General features: G+C 35.4%; 1 protein-coding gene across 4 annotated transcripts in view; it reads left to right on the forward strand.

Annotated features, from left to right (window-relative positions):
• LOC122801062 (P2Y purinoceptor 14-like) overlaps positions 1-21,267 on the forward strand; it is a 123,680-nt gene extending 102,413 nt beyond the window's left edge. For 2 of the 4 annotated variants that reach the window (XM_044070551.1, XM_044070552.1), the window contains 2 exons: positions 3,158-3,256; positions 19,250-21,267. In XM_044070551.1, the coding sequence (XP_043926486.1) occupies positions 3,226-3,256; positions 19,250-20,283 (1,065 nt within the window). In that variant the 5' untranslated portion in view covers positions 3,158-3,225 and the 3' untranslated portion in view covers positions 20,284-21,267. The remainder of the gene's footprint in view (positions 1-3,157; positions 3,257-19,249) is intronic. The other 2 variants (XM_044070554.1, XM_044070553.1) reach the window with 1 other exon arrangement.
• Positions 21,268-21,590: the final 323 nt, after the last annotated feature.

The raw sequence follows: 21,590 nt of genomic DNA on the forward strand, positions 1-21,590 counted from the left end.
CAAATAAACAGATGGTCTGAAAAGTTTTCATCCTACTAAAATGTTACAAGACTTGTAGCTTCTTCAACAGGCCCTAGAGAGGGAAAAATGAGGTCAAGGGGAAACTGAATTTCTTTGAATAGGAGGAAATATAGATTGCTAAACTGTGCACTGCATGACAATGCCTTCCATGTCCGTATATTATATAAGTTGTAGTAGCAATAATAGACAAAGCAAAAGAGTATAATGAGCAAACCATATATTTATCCGGAAATGGAATGTCAAGTCACCAAGGAATATAGTGAAGCTTCTAGGTTCATAGATAAATACTGGTCAAGCAGTCTATAGAGCATTACAGGCTTAGCCAACAACTCCTATTCAACAACACTCTTCAGCCTCAAGAAGGATAACGTACTGCGTGCTTAGTTAAATAACATCAGTTGAGACATCTATGTTGGTTCCACTGTTTAAACGCCTAATAAGATCTTTGCCTTTCTACATTTTTATTGTTATGATTCAGCATGTTTATATATATTTTTTGTATTTATAAGCTGACTACAATGTGTTTTAGTTATCATAGTCTACTCAGTTCTGCAAGAGTATGAATTGAAATGTCATACCTAAAACTCCTACCATTTTCATGTAACCTTGTTGTCTTTCATAGAGTCTGTAAAGATGATTTATGTGGTACATTTTTATCATTAAGACCCATACCCTTTCAATCATCAAAACCAAGTCCATGAACTCACACAGCCATATGATTATTTTTTAAACAAGCAGCTTCAGTAAACATGTAAAGAGATCAAATAACTCAAAGTACTGCTATCTTCTCAACATGCAAGGTTTACACCATATACAACATCTAGCATGAGCTTTTTTTTTTTAAAGACTGTATTGTAGCTGTAGCTGATATATTGTATCTAAAGCCTTTATCCATTGGTCTCTTCTGTAAACAGGTTCTACTTAGTAAGGGTAACTGAGTCAGTAAAATAAATAAAATCTAAATAAATAAAGTGGAATTTAGCATGCTGATTTGATCATTATAAAGACAACAACATAAGGGCAGAAATGAAAGAATAAGAGCTCTATAAATAAGTGTTTAATCCAAACCAAAGGCCACAAATATCCATTTTTGGCATTCAGAAGACAGAGATCTGATGCTAATGCATATAGTTTCCTATGAGCGCATTACACCAATTTTAGTTTAGAACTGTCCTGAATGAATAATTAAGAAATGTGGTCACACAGGTGTGCAGCATGTAGCCTTATTCATACATCCTACCTCTACCACATTAGGAGGAACCTTCCTCATTTTGTATATTTCAAGTTCCACATTGTGAAGGTCTCTCATGCATTCTTTGTTAAGAATTTTTGAACAAATATCCATTGTAAATAATAATGAATCATACTAATTCATCAAAAACATTCTGCATATATGAAGATACAGTTAGTAACCATGACACGAGATTCCTAGCTGAACACTTTGTATTCCACATTTTGCTTATTATTTCTACACTGAGAGAGGTAATGTTTCATATTAGGAAGAAGGGAGGCTGAGAACTAATGCAATGCAATATCACAGTACTTAGTTTTTTCAGCTCTGTTTAAGGCTAGGCTACTTCCTAGGTGGAATCTGCCTTTCTTTTCTGTATGTCTATTCTTTTTATTTCTTTTTCTGTTTTACTGGGTGTGAAATTAATTAGGAAAGGATTTAAGAATAACCAGTTACTAAACAAAGCAGAACAATTGAATAATTAGCCACACATTATCAAAATAAACTCATTCTCATTGTTCTCATTGTTCAATGCGCAGACAACTCCTCCCTCATATGCTCAGCTCCCACCCTACCACAATTCATTCAAAAAAAAACAACAATCTTTCCTAGACATCAAAAATACCTTTAGGACTCTCAGCTTCTACTCAACCCAAATAAGATAAAACTCATGCTCTTCACCAGTAGCAAAACACCAGATCACCTTCCCCCTTTCACCATCTACTCTTCCAATAAAACTGTAATCAAACCTGTCGATCACACCAAGCTCCTTGTGGTCACGATTGACAACAGTCTTAAATTTGACAAACACGGGTCCACATTAAGTTAGGCCCTACTCTACAGACTCAAGCCATTCCTGACTGATACCACCAGACAGTCCATCTCCAGAACATACCTATTTTCCACCCTCTTATACACCTCACCAATATTCACTAATCCCAGAAAAACAGACCTTAGCAAACTAGAATACTGCTATAGTAAAATTGCCAGATTTGCTTCAAACCTTCCCTACAGATCACATCACTGCTCAGCACTGCACCAATTAAAATGGATGGAACTACCTAATCTTCTATCCTTTAACCAACTAACTTTCACTCACTCCATCCTTCATCATCCTGATAACTGCCGAGCACTCAAGGACTTAGTTCCTGCTCTAACTGTCGAACCCTACAATCCTCCAACAAACTCCTACTGAAAGTAACTAAATCCAATAATAGGCATGGGGATTCACCATTCTCCAACAAAATATGAAAGTCCTGGAACTCTATGCCTCAGATTATACTTAATAGTACTAACACACCCAAATTCAGACTACTTCTTAACTTAAGGGACACCTAACCAACACCTGGCTTGGCTCCTGCACTAAGCTAAGCTACACCTTCTTTCCTTCTTTACCTTATTACCATGTTATGTCTTTGTATTCTTGATCTATCAACCTCTACCCAGCTGCCTCCCTTACTTTCTCTCTCTCCTTTCATGAACTTTTACTTCAAGTGTTCCTTATGGGAACTCATACAATCCATGTTCAGCTTATACATATTGTATAAAGCCATTACTTGGCTGTATTGATGTCTCCTCTCATTTTTAAGAATCTCTGCAAATGACCTCTAATGACATGTTACCTATTTTATTTTCAGATAATCTTTTTTTTTCTTTTCCTTATAATGTTCGACTTTTATTACCTAATTGTTTGAATGCTTCATCTTCGTCTACATGTTGTTTTTATGCTTAAATAATTTATAGTTCTATTGACCAATTTATTTTCTTCTGTAAATACACATTGAATATTGCACTGCCTTATTTTACCAGTGTAACTCAATTACTGATTGCATTCTGTGTAATAGAGCTTTCCTCCAGTCTTATTTTACAACTGTAACTTAATTACTAATTGTTTCTAAACCACAGAAAAACAGCTAGCGATCCAAACCTCAGCCAAAGAAGTCACTATTGTTTGCCAAGAAATACAGAGTTCTATGTCAAACGATGAAAACTTCCTTATTGTAGGTAAGTGCTTTTGTGGTGCTGCTCACACCACTTCATCAGACCTTTTACAACCATGCATCACAGTACTCTATACTTTATACAAAGATTTGAATCAGCCCATTAACTTAATTGATTCAATTGATTCAATTAAATAAATTAACTTGTTAATAACCCCTGAAAACCTATCAACGCTATGCACATGCACAATCTCAAACTACTATAAAAACTCATGTTTGCATACTTTTAGACCAGTGCATTCATACAATGATAAAAAAACAAATACATACAGAGAGAAATGTTTGTTTGTATGTGTTTTTTTTTATCTTTGTATGAATGCACTGGTCTAAAAGTATGCATACATGAGTTTTATAAGTGTTTTTTATGAGTTTTTATTGTGTCTTTACACTCATACACATTTGTTATATATGCATTTCTTAAATATGTTTTTATAGTAGTTTGAGAGATCTGGGAACACAGGTTGACAGCAACCTCTAGGAACTAAGGTCGGGTGGCATGATGCCAGAGTAATCCTATGGGCTAGGCTTGTAAAGGCTCCAGGGCCATTAGCCTAGTACACACCTATGAATCTATAAACCTATTCTTCTTCAACTCCACCTATTTTCTCCTCTTCTTGGGGTGCTAGAGCCCTGAGTAAGTCCTTGAACTGTTGTACTTTCTCTCCAGTCAACTTCAGATAAAATTAAATGTAATGGCACCAAAAAATAATTAAAAGTTTAAGTTTCTTCACTTGCAGAAGGGCATTTTACACATTTAATAATACAGTGATGAGAATGTTATGTAATTTTCCATAGTAATAATACATTATTAGATGTCCAGTTTAAGTGGTACAGTCTTGTCACCTCATTCACCACTAACATTTTGTGAAATATATACATAGCAGTACTACTGGGCAGAAGGTAAGCATCTATATTCCATATTCAAACTTTTAAAAGTTCGAACATCATATGGTTGGCACCATATGATCGAACTTTTAAAAGTTCAAAAATGTAATACAAAAAAATAAACCAAAGGGAAAACCTACCTGAACAGTTTAAGAAGGGGGCAAGCCCCCCTGCACCCCCCACACCCCCCTGCTCTTTAAATACACCAACTCTGAGATTGCACTACAGTGCAGAAAAGTGAAATCTTCCCATTCCACACTATATGGAGATCTCTGTTGAAACGTTCAAACTTTTAAGAGTTTGACAACATGATATAGACCCAAAGGTAAGCTGCATACATTAGAATTTACCAAATGTCATAAATCTGGAAAGTACAAATACTCTAATTTTTATGTGGCTTGTTTTGTAGATCATACCAAATCAACACAGCCTGTTCTGAAAAGCACTGTGCTTTTTTCTGAAGCTGCTATTAGCCTGCTTCATAGTCTGCAAATGTGATGCAGAAGACAGATCCATGCAGTTTATCAGTCATTTTACCTCATATTGCTTTATACCACAATACTCCCTTCCATTGTTTGACAATGAAAGTAAGCCAAGCTGTTTAAACCTCACAGAGGGCTTTGGCCTTGACTGACCATGATTAACCTCATGTCTTGCCACTTCTAGTGCATGAAGCGAACACCTCTGTGGCCATTACTCAAATCCATTCTGCTGTTAAGGTTTTAGTAATGTATCCAAATCGTATCTGTGGGTACAACAACAACTTGTACCAATCACAAAAAGAGTCCCACAGATATAAACCACGATCCACACGTTTATTAATACCAAAAAAGTTTATTCTAAAAATTAAACCTCCGAACCAAGTAATAGTAGTTGAGCGCTTTCATGTATATAGATACACTTCTTCAGAACAATTTTAAAAAACTTCTCAACACTTGTTTAAATAGTAAAAAAAAACGCCAAAACTAAACAATTAGTAATGATACTCCCTTCACTTTTAAAGCAACAGTACTTTAGTTATCTGAAATAAGAATTGTACTGTTGAACCTAGGTTCATCAATACTACCAAGCATACAACCAAAAAGTCAAAATTAAACTACATAAAAAAATAATAATAAAATTCCTGTGTGTTACCAATTGTTAATAAAAACACACTGTCTAGTCAAAAATCCATAAGATAACTGTGCAAAACTGCATTACATAACCATCCTACAAAAAAATGTACATTCAAGTATTTTGTCATAATTAATACTAATGTAAAAAACATGTAAATGATCATCATAAAAAAACAATTCTAGAAATACAATTATTGTATGTTGCTAAAAAACTGCTTGTAAACAGTTAATACACGAATCGACCACTGAAAAATATTGTATGAAATCACTAACATGCTGTGTATGTTTTAAAGCAATGTACCTTGTATTAAAAATTAACAATTTCTTATGAGAGGCTTAGTGGGAATCATCTCATTAAGACCTGGAAAACAAGCAGCATTTAATTTAAGTTGCCATTTGATTTCCTTCTCGCCCACAATACTCTTTGTATCACCTCCTCTAGGGTTCACCTTCACAATTTCCAAAATAGCAAACTTAAATTTCTCACAGTTGCTACTATTGACAATGTGTCGGAATAAAGCATTGTTTTCGTCATTTTTCCTCATACAATATAAATGATCATATATTCTGTTTTTAAGAAACCTGTCGGTTTTCCCGACATAAAAACAGGGACAGGAACAACAAATTGCTAAATATACCAAGTGTTTAGACTGACAATTCCCATTAGCAAACCAAATTTTGTTCTTATTCACATTTGCTAGAGTGATACACTCTTCCTCAAAAATAAAAGAACATTGAGAGCAGTGCCCACATTTTTTGGTCCCCCTACACCTTTTTTTGGTGTGAAGAAATTGCCTGTTAGACTTCAACTCTATTAACTTTTTGATGTTGAACCCCATTTTGTACACAAATGTGGGTTTGTCACTAATGTATTCTTTGATACACTCATCACTGGTAATGATGTTCCAGTTTGCAGTGATAATGTCTTTAACTTTACCAGCATGTTTACCATATTTCAGAATACATGACTTGGAAAAATGACCTTCCCTAGTGTTTTTGTCTGTTCTATCCTCTGAATTATCATAATCATTGGGCATGTTGTTGTGACAAACTGGGGTTAATCCTATCCCTAAAAGTGGTGGATACTTCTTACCCCATTCTTGTGCTACATACTGGGTCACATCCTCTATCAAGTGTGTTGGATACCCTTTATCCTTAAAAATCTTCCCAATAAATTCCAATTCACACTCCATTTCCTTTTTTCCTGATGTCATTCTTGCAGCCCGGATACATTGCCCCTTTAATATACTGCGTTTCTGGAAATAAGGATGGCTACTACTGAAATCAAGATACCCATTACTAAATGTATCTTTCCTATAAATCTTGGATTGGAACGATGTACCATCACTGTATAGGAAAACATCAAGATAATTGATACCAACCCTATTGTATTGATGTACGAATTCTAAATAAGTTGTAGTCTGGTTGATGTATTCAATAAACTTGGAAAGTTCAGGAGTGTCCCCCATCCACAGTATAAATAAATCGTCCGAATAACAGATGTAACAAGTGATGTATTTCATCCAATCAGTGTCTAAGACAAATTCTTCTTCCCAGTCCAAGAGCACAAGATTGGCATAGATAGGGGCACAAGATGCTCCCATAGCCACACCCGAAATCTGTCGGTAGTACTCACCCTCATAATAAATGTAGTTGTTCTCAAGAATAATTTCAATAAATTCAGTTGTAAGCTGAATCTTTTCCCAGTTGAATCCACTGTGTTTTCTCAAACAGGTTGTAAATCTACGTAACCCATCTTCCTTGGGAATACACGAAAAAAGGTCTTTGATGTCAATTGTTACGAAAATCAAATCAGAACTCCACAAATCCTTTGAAAAAATGCCCAGGAATTCCCAGGAGTCTTTAATTATGTGTTTTGACCCTTCCACTACATGTTTAAGCCAACAGTCAACAACTCTTCCAAATTTGAAGGTTTTGCTGTGACTACCGGCAATAATAGGTCTAAAAGGCAGATTGAACACGTCTTTGTGGACCTTCGGAATTCCAAATATGGTAGCTAATTCAGGAAAATCAACTTTCAAAAACTTGTATAGATCTTCATCAATTCTTTCATCCAGTAAGTATTCTTCCAAAAAAAGATCAATTCTGTGGTGGGCTATATTGATCTGATTGAGGCTGGAAACCTCATATTGGGAGGGGTTATTTAATATGTCAAAAATCTTGGCTGCATAAACATTTTGGTCAAACAAGACGATGCCACCCCCCTTGTCTGCTGACATAATCCTAATATTGTTTTCACATAAAGTGTCCAAAATTTTGTCCATTACTATATCCTGTTTGTCCGTGGATGGATAGCTACCCGTACTGTTAAATAGGGCGTACAATTGTTTGGTAACTACATTTTCAAAGGATGCTAAAGTTTTGTGTATAGGTGGTGTGAATGAACTTTTCTTCTTGAGTTTGTTATCAACCTCAACTTTACCCGACTGGTCGTGAAAAAATATTCCCAGGTTTAGTTTCCTAAGGAATAATTTAAATTCGACCAATGTATCAACCAAATCAAAAGGTTTCCTGGGTATGTATTTCATCCCTTTGTTGAATACAGAAAAATATTCCTTAATAACCGGAAAAGAAGTGTAGTTATACACTTTTGTATCCCCTAAAATATTAACAATATGGTTAATTTCGGTCAAGGGGTGACTGGCATTGTCCTGTCCTGAATCATTTCCTATTGATCCCTGTGATGATACCAACGTTTGTACATGTCCTGTTTCTTGCCAGCCTCTTGCCTTCTGTAACCCCCCCCCCCCGATGTAAAAAATCACCCACCACTTCACCACTGGAAAAATCATTAACCTTAGCATCATTGTTAAAACCATTATGAATATTACCATTGTACAAAGCACCATTGGACCCTAAAAAGTCCCTGTTCCATTTGTAAACTGTTCCATTTTCGTATTGTTTTAAATCCCTAGAAAATTTTTTACATTTCCTGTCAAAACTTTTCCTGCCAGTACTTTCAGCATATTGAAACTGTTTTTCATACAATTTTTCCCACTGGGGAAATATCAAATCACTGGTAATGGCTTGACTCATCTTATCCACTTCTTCAAGTAAAACACTTAACTTGTGGTCGTTACATGATAATATAAATTCAATAAATTGTTTACCAAAGCTACTAAACATGTCTTCACATTTTTTAACATTTTCAGAATTCAAATCTATCCCAATGGGTTGTTTAAAAAAGCGAAGACCCATGGGAATAATATTACATTCAATGCATTTACGAAGGTACATATTATCAACTTGCAAATTCTTAATTTTGTTAAGCTTATTGCCCAGATCAAAAATCCTATTTTTCAAAGTAGAATAAACCTTGTCGTTTGTATTGTGTGAGTTAACATTCTTACTAGCACAACTAAACTCATAAGGAATGTTCAAAAGTTTGTCCAAACTGTCTTTATAATTAAAAGCGTTGTGTTCACAAACATTAGGCACTGCTGTTTTGACTGTACCTTGCAAAGCTTCAAAAGTTCCTGCATGATGTCCATCTTTAACTGAATAAGTCCTTTTAGGTGGAGCGCGTTTCGGTTTTGCGCCCGAAATAAGATAAATGTCATCCAGGCGGTTAAGCGACCCGCTATTGAGGTTTAAAAATCCCCCATTACTGCCGGATCCTACCCCAAACGAATTGGAAGACTCAACAGGCTGCTGCCCGTTCGGAATCTCATCCGTACTACCACTGTCAGAGAGTAAACGTACCGGGTTGGTACGTAAAGGCGTTGTCACTTCCTGTTGGACCCGATTGGTCGTTCCTGGTGTCTGTTTAGTTGGCGGTGTCAACAGCTCGATCAACCGCGTTATTTCCCCCTTTAATATGGCAAGTTCAGAATGAACCTTGTCCATTTCGTCCCTCCGGACAGGGGAGAATTCAACGAAACCTTCGTTGGTGGAATCCATGGCTAAAACCAAATGACAGTATCCAAATCGTATCTGTGGGTACAACAACAACTTGTACCAATCACAAAAAGAGTCCCACAGATATAAACCACGATCCACACGTTTACTGATACCAAAAAAGTTTATTCTAAAAATTAAACCTCCGAACCAAGTAATAGTAGTTGAGCGCTTTCATGTATATAGATACACTTCTTCAGAACAATTTTAAAAAACTTCAACACTTGTTTAAATAGTAAAAAAAAACGCCAAAACTAAACAATTAGTAATGATACTAAATGATACTACTTTGACTAGACAGTGTGTTTTTATTAACAATTGGTAACACACAGGAATTTTATTATTATTTTTTTATGTAGTTTAATTTTGACTTTTTGGTTGTATGCTTGGTAGTATTGATGAACCTAGGTTCAACAGTACAATTCTTATTTCAGATAACTAAAGTACTGTTGCTTTAAAAGTGAAGGGAGTATCATTACTAATTGTTTAGTTTTGGCGTTTTTTTTTTACTATTTAAACAAGTGTTGAAGTTTTTTAAAATTGTTCTGAAGAAGTGTATCTATATACATGAAAGCGCTCAACTACTATTACTTGGTTCGGAGGTTTAATTTTTAGAATAAACTTTTTTGGTATCAATAAACGTGTGGATCGTGGTTTATATCTGTGGGACTCTTTTTGTGATTGGTACAAGTTTTAGTAATGTAGCAAACATACAGCAGTAAAGAAAAGGGGTATTTTACATGAAATTCATTTCAGTACATACTGCAGTTCCTTGGGGTAATGGCATATACATTGAGGGGGGAGGATTCAAGAAGGCACCGTGATGTGTAGATTCCTCCAATTTGGAAACCTCCCTTAATCATTGCTGCATGGTCCTCTAACATGAAGACATGCAGCACCATGAACGGCTTGTCACATGCTATGCTGAATGCTAATGAACCATTCTGGAGGAAGGCATATCCTAATTATGTATGTGCTGTCTCCCCTAGAAACCTCCAGGAAGGCATCTACACAGCCAAGCAATTCAAGAAATCACTCAGTTGTGTAGATCAACATGGCTATTCCCATCATGCTGTGGTACCAAATATGGCCAAACAATTATGTTCAACTCCCTGACATAAACGTGGTTGAGGGATCCACTAGACATCAGGAATTAGTCTTAAAGTGCTATAAAGGCACCAACAGCAGTAGGGGGATTTGGGAAGGGGGGTGTTGCATTAGACACCAGGGTTTACTTTTAAAGTGCTGACACCAACAGCAGAACAGAAATCAGGGGTGCAGGATGCATAAGACTCCAGAGAATATGCTTTGGTGTGAAAATTGGTACCAACTACAGTACATGGTTCAAGGGTGGGGTGGGATGTTCAGTAGCCATCAGGGCATTACAAATAAGTACCATAATAGCATTTCAAATGCTATAGGTGTGGAGGAAAAATGGAGGGCAGACAGGTTAGGGATTGATGTGTGTGTGTGTGTGTGTGTGTGTGTGTGTGTGTGTGTGTGTGTATGTGTGTGTGTGTGTGGGGGGGGGGGTTGCTGAGTGGGGGAAGACCACTGCCTGCATATACAGATATTTAATACCAGAATGTGATCTGCATTCTGTGGTCGTTAATGAGATTCAACACAAGCAAATTACTTCATAATGAGGTTTATACTGATCATGGCTAACATGTCTCTAAATTACAAAAGGGACCATCATGAGATAAGGACCTTATAGCAAATTCCTGGGCTTCTTTACTTGGGCTTTATAAGTCCTCCAGAATGTACTAGATTTCAAAATATTTTCACCACAACTAATTAAATTGTATAAAAATCGACATATTCCATTATTCACCTGCATCTTTGCAAGGCATATATTTAAAGGGATGGAAAAAGCTACCTATGCCTTGATATGCAGTTCTTAAGAAGATGAAAGCCACATAACTAAAAGTATAGGTTTGTCAGGAGACTAACATTTGGGAAAGTTTGGCTAGTTGGAATCATATAATGCTTGTTTGTGGAAAACATAAGAGGGTGCCTGCTTCAGCTGTCTCTTTTTTAATTTTATATCTTTATTATTTATTTTTGAGGAGGGTGGCCATGGTGGTGCAGCGGTTAGCATTGCCACCTCACAGCAAGAGGTTCTCCGATTCGATCCTTGGCTGGGGTGCCTTCTGTGCAGAGTCTGCATGTCCTCTCTGTGGTCGCGTGAGTTTCTTGCGGGTGCTCCGGTTTCCTCCCACATCCCAAAGACATGCTGTAGGTGGATTGGACACTCTAAATTGGCCCTAGGTGTGAGTGTGTGCATGTGTGTGCCTTCTGTGGAAGGTTGGGCACCGGGCTGACAATTCGACACCATAAAACTCCACTGCCAATCATGAGCGGACATGTGATCTGCTGTGGCGATCCCTAACCAGGAAAAGCCAAAAGAAAGAAGAAGAAGAATTATTTATTTTTGAGGGGCAACATTTTTAAACAAGCAATGACTTTAGAAGTGAGTCAGGTCCTTTGGTTATCTTATTATATTTGCAAACCACGTTAGGCCACGGTAATGAAATTAGAATTTTAGAGTTTAAAATGGCAATGCATATGTCCATCTTGCAGAACAGCATAGATTTAGTGATATTTTTCCTATACTGTGTTTTCTTAAATGATAAGTCCTTCTTCCTAGCCTTCCTGAGGAGGTTTAACCTGTTTCCAGGAAGGCCAAAGCAAATCTGAAAATGTGACTGTCTTGAAGAATTAACTATTAGGGGAGTATTTTTATGTAGGATCAGATAGAGCAGTCAGTGGGTATGTGCATTTTGTTAAAATCAATAGTGTGCTTTAGTGCAGCATATCTTCTTTTTTATAATGAGGCTGAAAATACATTTTTGATGCATGGTGGAGGTTCGGGGACTTTTGTGATGGCCACTGGAACCTATATTCCAGATGTATAAACCAGCCCATCCAATACACAACAAAATGTTATTCTTTTATTTCGTACAGTACGTAATATCTCTGCATTCTATATTTTCTCTCTCTGCATCCAATCCAAAACATTTTAGCACATTTTTAGCCAGCTATTACACATACTACTCAGCTGAAAATATTTAACCCCAATAACACAATTATATCAAATTTATAAAAATGCATGTATATATATTTATACACACACACACACACCCACACACACACACACACACACACACACACACACACACACACACACAAAAGTACATATCTATATCTATCTATCTATATATATATATATATATATATATATATATATATGTTTGCAATACACTTCTTTGAAATTAAGCAGTAGGCCTGGGAACTAGACTTCAGCAAAAGTGCACTTTTGTTTAAGTGGACTTTCGCTGAAGTCTAGTTCCCTGGCCTACCCAAAACAAAAATAAAAACACTAAAATACATTTTTGCAGGGGGGCAAGCCTCCCTGCACCCTCATGTGAGGGGCTGTGCCCCCCACACCCCCCCCACTTAAATATACCAACTCCGAGATCACACTACAGCGGGGAAAAGGGAATATACCATTCTGTGCTGTAGCGTGACTGCCAAAGTCAATGTTCGAAGTTTCACTACTTCGAAAAAGTGGACTCGGTGAAGTGGGGTTCAAAGTATTGAAACTTCGAACATATTGACGGAACCCATTTGTGTGTGTATATATATATATATATATATATATATATATATATATATATATATTTATATTATATATAGAGAGAGGAGCGATAAAAGCATCACACAGTGAAACAACTTTCAAGGCTTAACTACTTTTATGGTATCTATAACAATGTTAGTGGCATGCTCTCTGTTTGCTAACTGCTGTCTCTTAAAGAGTGTAGAAAACTCATTCCTAAGGACTAGTTTCAGCTGTATCCCAGTATTTAAAGTGTATTAATGATATAGTAAGATCTGAAAATGGTTTATAACATACATTTGCAGACAATAGGACTAATTTAGGATCATATCAAGAAAACTATCATCCCCTCACTTTAAAAGTATTACATTTAGAATAACTGACTAACAAACTGATTTATCTGAATAAGATATTATGAACTCTATTTACTTTGTTGGTAGGTTCTTATTTACATAATGGATTTGATAGCAAATATATATTACATACAAAAATGTCATTGCAGTATTTACAGTGCTTTTATGTATCCTATGCATTTTACTGGGTAATTCTTACTCTAATACTCCCTAGCAAAGGTATCTACCATAAAAAAATATTAAATGCAGAATTTACACTACTATTGACAGAGCACCTGTACATGGGAGACTGTGATAAAATATGTCAATTGGAAAGAAGGTTTTGATTGTATGAAATTGCTTTAAATAAGATCAGGTAGGCTGTCTCAGTTCATTATGAAGTTCAGAGTGTTATGGATATCTCATGCTGTACCTTTCGTTATGACCTAGAGAACAGCATCGTATTTCAAACTGTAATCCTTTCACATCTCTGCAAACTATTTTATATATTACTTGCAAAGATCATAAACAAAGCAGATTTATTTTCACCAGGAGGCTAGGGTAATGACAAAAAATGCATATTTACCAGGCATCTTAATAAATAAACAAGAAGAGACTGTTTAGAGAACCCATATATTTCCACTCTTAGCAGAGAAATTAAAGGCAGTGTACACAACAAATGTGTACTATTAACCAACCAAATGTTTGTACACACCAACGATACAGAATACAAGAAAATGTGTATGTCAGATGATGTAGAAAAACATAGCAACAATGCAGCTTAGAACATAAGGAAAAAGTGTGTACCAGATGATATAGAAAAACACACAAACCACAAACAATGCAACTTAGAACACAAGAAAAGATGCTAACCACACAGTGTAGAAAAATACACCGATAGTACAACTTACAGCACAAGAAAAGGTGCATGCAATAGGATGTAGAAAAAAACACCAACAAAGCAACTAAGAACAAAACAAGGTACATACCAGAGCATGTAGAAAAGTACATCAGCAATGCAACTTATGACATAAGAAATGTGTGTGCTAGAGGATGTAGAACACACTAACAATGGGAATTATAACACAAAAGAATAACAGAGGATGTTGAAAATCACACCAACAATGCAACTAGAACATACAAAAAAAGTATATTGTCCCGGTCCCCTTCAATAAACATATCACACTGAATGACATCTGATGACCTTTATTAAACTTCTATAAACATAACCTTATTATCCAATATTTACTAATTACAACTACTGAATCCTACACAATTGCACTTTATAAGCACTTACACGAGTGCATGGATCGTGCCATCCCAAACAGAACCAAGACACTATCCTCCAAAAAAAGGAAGCCAATCTGGTGGTCCCCTGCCATAAACAAGCTGTACAACAGAAGGAAGAAACTGGATACACACAGAGCTGCTAAGACAAGGCTCCAGAATCCACGATAGTCTTAAAAAAATACCAGGGAATATGCTGTTCAGAACTGCTTTATTACAACACACTAGCACTTACACAGGATGCTTCTTCAGGTGTATAACTAAATGCAAAAAGCTACACCTTAAATAACCAGGTGAAATAATCACATGATACATTCTGTTTAATATTTAAAGGAACCATTAAAATCAACCTTAAAACATGTATATATACTATTATTAAAACAATACACTACAAAAATATATATATATATACAAATATACATAAAAATAAAAAATATATAACAAATTACCATCGCAATAATACTTTAATATAAAAAGGAGAACAAAAACTATCTATGTAAGCCCTTTTGCTGAGAACAGGTTTCATGGGCACATGATCATTCAAACCGTGACAATAGTTAGATCTTAACATCACTATCCATGTAGCCTCTACCTCTTCTGTCCTAGCTCTAATGTCACCCACCCTTACATTCTCATATGTCCTAGAGACAACCATAAACAAAAATTTATGTTGTACCCCCATATTTTGTACATGTTTAGCTAAAGCATTGGTATTACTCCCTTTACCTATGTGATAATTGTGCTTTCTTATTCTGTCTTTAAGGGCGCGATCTGTCTTGCCTACATAAAAACATTTGCAGACAGTGCAATTGGCTAAATAAACCACGTGCATGGTTTCACAATCAGCCTGCACCCTAACATCATACACTTTACCTGTATCTGGATGCACAAAAAAGGGCTCTTTATTAATGTACCTGCATTGTGAACATTTGCCACATGGTCTAGTGCCTGGTGTTGTCAAGACATTCTTTATTTCCTTAACATTACATAACCTTCTCCTTAAATTCTTCTTATTCTTAAAGGTAAATTGAGGTCTAGGACCTATGATTTCACTTAATTGTGGATCTGTTAATAGAATATCCCAATGTTGATTAATAATCTCTGTATACCTCCTTACATCCTTAGAATAGGGAATACAGACCTTAATATTGTTATTCCTTTCAGTGTTTCCACAGAACAATCTTTTTGAAAAATACGGTTTGGCCCTGGTTTCTCTCAGTTTGGAGACTTGGGCAGCATTATATTTTACCATCCCATGATCATAGCCCCTCTCAGTGAGCTCATTTATAGTTCTAGATTTCTGTTCTTCAAATTCACTACTCTTTACACTTAATCTAGAGGCCCAATAAAATTGGTTCTGGGCCACATTTCTAAAAACAAACTCTGGATGCATGCTATCCCTAGATAATAGACTATTAACATCACATTCCTTTCTGTATAATCTGGTGGAGATCATATTAGAGCTATCCCTTTCTATTATCATGTCCAAAAAATGAATACTGACATCTGAATAATTCAAAGTAAACCTCAAAAATGGGGTAGTGCTATTGATATACTCTACAAAGCTCATTAATTCTGAGACAGAGCCTCTCCATAAGATAAAGAGGTCATCTACAAACCTTCTATAAAAAATAATTAAATATTTGAAAGGCCCTTCATCCAAAAAATCTACCTCCCATTTCATCATAATGGCATTCGCATAACTATTAGAGCATGCACTCCCCATTGCCACACCATTCTTCTGCCAATAAATCTGGTCAGAAAATAAAAATGCATTATTCATAAGGACTATGGACATCAACTGAATATACAACTCTATTTCATTGGCACTATATAAATAACTTTTTGTCAGCTCTTCCTTCAAAAAATCAAGCCCTTTATCATTGGGAATGACTGTGAATAAACAAACAAGCATTCCATGTTCAGCTTACCACTATTAGTACCTTCATACAAATCACAAAGAAAATGTTCTGTATCTTTAAGAACATAAGTTGAATTATCAATTAAAGGCTTCAATTTTCTCTATAAAAATATTGAAAAGCACTCCGTACACCATCACCTCCCCGCAACAATAGGATGCATAGGGGGTTTAATTGAGTTCTTATGCAGCTTGGGTAATCCTTGTATAATAGGAACAGTATAATGGAGTACATTAAGGAACTTAAAGAGATCATCGGTCAGTAACTCAGCTTGCCTTAAGCATTTTAACTGCTCATTAACTGATACAACCATTAATTGCATACGTTGTTTAGTTATTTTTTCATAATAGTCAGCATTATTCAACATTTCATACATTAAACATTCATAATCTTGTCTATTAAGTAAAACAATCCCCCCACCTTTATCAGTTGGTCTAACTACAGTATTAGCATCATTTTCAAGAGCACAAAATGTTTGAAATTCTGCTTTAGTTAAATTATATTTTCCACCTTTAAAACTTCTATCATTATAAACTTTATAGAAGTCAGCTAGACACATTTGTTCAAAAGCATTGACTAAAGGTGTAGGTTTAGGAATAAATACACTTGGTTTTCTCAATGAAACTTCTGAAGCATTAGTATTCTGTTTAAACATACACTTCAGTGTTAGATTCCTAGTAAACATTTTAAAATCAAATACTATATCAATAATAGACATATTTGTCATTGGTATAAACGATAAACCTTTACTCAGAACATTATATTCCAAAACAGTCAGTTCATGATGTGTTAAATTAGTCACTAATGTCTTACTTGTTGAAACGCCTTTTTTATGGTGTACACATTGTTCACCTCTTCCTCGTCTTTTCTCTTGTAGTGCATTGTACTCCTCCCTCTGTCTCTGTGTTGATTGTTCTGTCTCTGTCCACCCTTTCGATTCGATGAACTGTCCCTCATAGGGAGTGGAAAATTCAAATGAAAAAATGGCGCCGTTTCAAGGGGCTGTGCTGATGAAGCAATTGATTTGTTATTATTAACTTGGAGAAGATTACATTCAGGCTCCCTATGCACTTCCGCCTAGGTAATGATGGTCTTTCTTCTAGCTCCTAAATTAAAAATGCTACCATTCGATGTAAAATTAGATGAAGGCACTCCTGTTGTGGTACACACTGATACATTTGGCTGCTCATGTTGTAGGACGCCAGCGCCTTCACTATTAGTTGGTAGACTTACGTCATTACGTGCTTCAGTGGATTCATTGCTGGAGCTGGTCGGCGAATCACGCGGCCAGGTGAAAATATTACCCAATGAGAAGTTGCGACGATCTTTCTGCAGCTTACTCAATTTTATTTGTAGAAGCTTACGTTTATATGTGCAAATGTTGCCTAAAGTATCTGTTAAAAGTCCTGTAACAGCACTATTCGGATATTTATCATTGATTTGTCCATATTTCTCTTTAATATTATCCAAAATTAATACCTCCCTTCTCTTGGCTGCTTGTACAAGAAGTTTGAGGTAGCTTAAACTAGTAGAAATATTCAGCTTCTGCCATTCACTTATAAGAATAGAGTCAATTTCTGTCTGTGCTGGCATCTTTAAAACTCTCAAACCATGAGGTATCAAATTCTCAGCCAAACAAACCTCTAGGTGAAAAATTTCATACTGAGTCCATGCCAGCCTACATAACTCCTTCTCTAACATTAAAACATCTGTACGAAGTGCTAGAAAATCAACTTCCACAGCTTCCAAACCTTCAGTTACTAAATTCTTATCAAACAAAGGATTATTCTGTTCTTTCACTTGTGAAATTATGGAATCAAGACTTATACCAACAGTTTTTACAGTCCCAGGTAATATTTTCGGGTTATATTCCAGTTCAATTTCTCCAATTTCTTCAATTTCACTGGCCATATTCCTGGAACTTGGAGCACACCAAAAGGAGCATATAAGAGGATGTAGAAAACACACCAACAGTACAACTCAGAACATAAGAAAAGGTAGGAATTAGATGATGGAGAAAAACACACAACAGTGTAATTTACAACACAATAAAACAGATGATGTAGAAAAACAAACCAGCAATGTAATTTAGTGCATAAGAAAACATGTGTACCAGATGATGTAGAGCAGAAAAAACACTGATAATACAACATAGAACACAGAAATGTGTGTACAAGATGATGTAGAAAACAACACTGATAATAAGGTGTGTACCAGAATTTGTAGAAAAACACACCAACTGTGCAGTTTAGAACATAAGAAAAGGTGTGTACCAGATGACCTATAAAAACATACCAACAATGCAACTTACAACTCAAGAAAAAGTGCATACCAAAGGATGTAGAAAAACATGTCAACAATGCAATTTAGGACACAAGAAAATGTTTGTACCAGATGATGTACAAAACATACCAACAATGTAACTTAGAATACAAGAAAAGGTGTGTACCAGAGGACGTAGAAAAACACACCAACAATGCAACTTAAAACACAAGGAAAGGTAAGTAGCAGACAACACAGAAAAACACACCAATAATGCAGCTTAGAACATCAGAGAAGGTGTGTACCAGAGGTTGTAGAAACACCAATAATGCAACTTAGAACACAAAAAAATGGTGCATACCAAATGACATACAAAAGATGCAGTATACCAGCCTGTGTCACCAAAAAAAGAAACACACCTAAACTACTTGAAATTCTTTGTGGTATTAATAATTTTATGTAGTATTTGCATAAAATAAGTACTGTTTCCATAACAACGTTGAGTCAGTGGTGATGTGACATGTCAAAGAATTTAGTACAGGTATTTTATTATTTAAGTAGTACTGCACTGATTTAAGTACTGTTCAGATACACTTTATCTAGGAATCAATCTGGCACTAACATTTTCATTTTGTTTTTCATTTTTCTTTAAAAAAACAGAGACAAGAATGTATAATTACAGTTCTACATCAAATATGAGTGATATGTGCTTGGGGAATGGCCGTTCATTTTTTACAACCACCCTGTTACCAGTAATTTACAGTCTTCTATTCATTGGCTCACTGATTATGAATAGCATCGCAGCTTGGATATTCTTCCAGACTAATAGCAAGAAAAGCTACGTGGTTTTCCTCAAGAACATTGTTGTTGCAGATTTGGTAATGACCTCAACATTTCCATTTACAGTACTGAACTATGCACAAGTATCCACTAATGTTTTAAATCAAATTGTCTGCCGATTTTCTGCTGTTGTGTTCTATTCAACTATGTACATCAGCATAATACTTTTAGCACTGATAAGTTTGGAAAGATATATAAAAATAGTAAAGTTGCCAGAGGGCAACATATTTCAGAATGTGAAATATTCCCAGATTATAACCATAGTTGTCTGGGTGTTCATGTTTAGTATCACAGTGCCAAACATGATTATGAATAAGAATAATGTAGTTTTGGAAAACAGAATGCAATGTGCTTCACTTAAAACAGACCTTGGGTTAAAATGGCATAAATTTTCAACATATTTTTCAATGTTCATATTCTGGACCACTTTCATTTTAATGGTGATATGTTATACCTTTGTGTTAAAAGCAGTTTATGAATCTCACAAAAATACTGACGTAAGGCTATCAGGTGGCAAAAGAAAATCAAGGCGTAATATATTTTGCATTCTGGGGGTGTTCTTCATTTGTTTTGTACCATATCATGTTTCCCGAATTCCATTTACTCTAAGCCAAACAGAAGATGTATTCAACTGCAGAACAGATAAAGCTCTGTTTTATGTAAAGGAAGGAACATTGCTTGTGTCAGCTGCAAATGTATGTTTAGATCCCATAATCTATTTTCTTTTATGCAAGTCGTTTACTAAGTCTGTACTTCAAAACTTTAGAATATTACAAAAGAAAAGAAAAATGTCAACTGTCCATCATGTATTTCTTAAGAAGGTAACAGTCGATTCAGGACAATCCACATCTTAAAAGAAAATACCAGAAGGTTTTGAACTGAAAAAATCAAGCTGCAATTGCAATAGAGCACAATACGATTGACTATCTATGCAAGTTCCTCTTCATATTTATTTCTGAGAGAAAGAATATTCATGTTTGTTGTGTCTTGTTGAATGCACAAAACTACAGAAAAGCAGATAAAAATTGTACAGATTAATGCAATAAGTGGTCATGTGTTTATCTGTTTAAAAGTTTTAGGTTTAAATGAATTGGGGATTCCACTTTATAAAAAGTTGTTTTAAACTTTGCATTTAGTAGTGGAAGAAAGATGCATCATCTCATTGAACTATGCATGACATTCCAGAAAATTAGAAAACTTTCATTATGATATGACAGTCTCTGTTTTGACACATTCTATGCAAACTAAAAGTCTTTGACTCAAGTTATTTCCTCTCTACTACCACAGGGAATGCCTTTTGTGAAAATGGGTTAACAACTCATTCAACAATCTCTCTTGTTGAGACTCAGAAGAAATGGAACACACTTAATTATCCTGTGTTGAAAACAGCTACTATACTCTTGTAAATAGTCAACCAATTGACCGTAAAAAGGCATACAGTCCAAAACACATAGTAGGATTCTTGTAAAAGATTAACCACTTGACCAAAGTCCATCACATAATATTATAAAGAACATTTTTTTCGTTTAGACTTGATGTCTATTGCAGGGTACATTTAGCCTCGTACTTTACCACTATAACTTTGTAACTACCTAAGGCATACGTTGTAATTCACTAATGCTTAAAACTGAGTGTTAATTTATATTATTTACAGATGAAACAACATATATAAAATGAACTGCAAACTGCTGCTTTGATTAAATTTAAAATAATTATAATCAATGAACTATTTATATTATTCAATAAATGAACAATGAAAAACTGTTTACCTTCAAAATACCATGACTCCATGGTATGGCTGTAGGATTTGTTAGTCAAAAGTTTGACACAGGTATATTTAAATATGACTAAAATGGTCAAGCAGGTAGGATTGTATATAAAGAAGCCTGCTTTTTTTTCTCTAAGCAGGTGAAATTATTGCTTGCACACAACCTGCTTAGTACCTAGAGGAAATCAGATATAAAGTACTGAGCTCCCAAGGTGAAAGCCATCCTTCATGCACGTCTTTGAAAAGCATGAAGGTTTGTCCTTATATTCAATGTCAATGCATAATAGAAGACAAAGGATCTAAGTGCCTTAGAACCACCCACACATCTGTAATATGATGGCTTCAAAGTATTCCTGTTGAAATCATATCCACCTCATAAAAACAGGCACAGAC

The sequence above is a fragment of the Protopterus annectens genome, chromosome 4.part1, assembly GCF_019279795.1.
Source record: "Protopterus annectens isolate FY-2018-M chromosome 4.part1, PAN1.0, whole genome shotgun sequence".
NCBI classification, from domain to species: Eukaryota; Metazoa; Chordata; order Ceratodontiformes; family Protopteridae; genus Protopterus; species Protopterus annectens.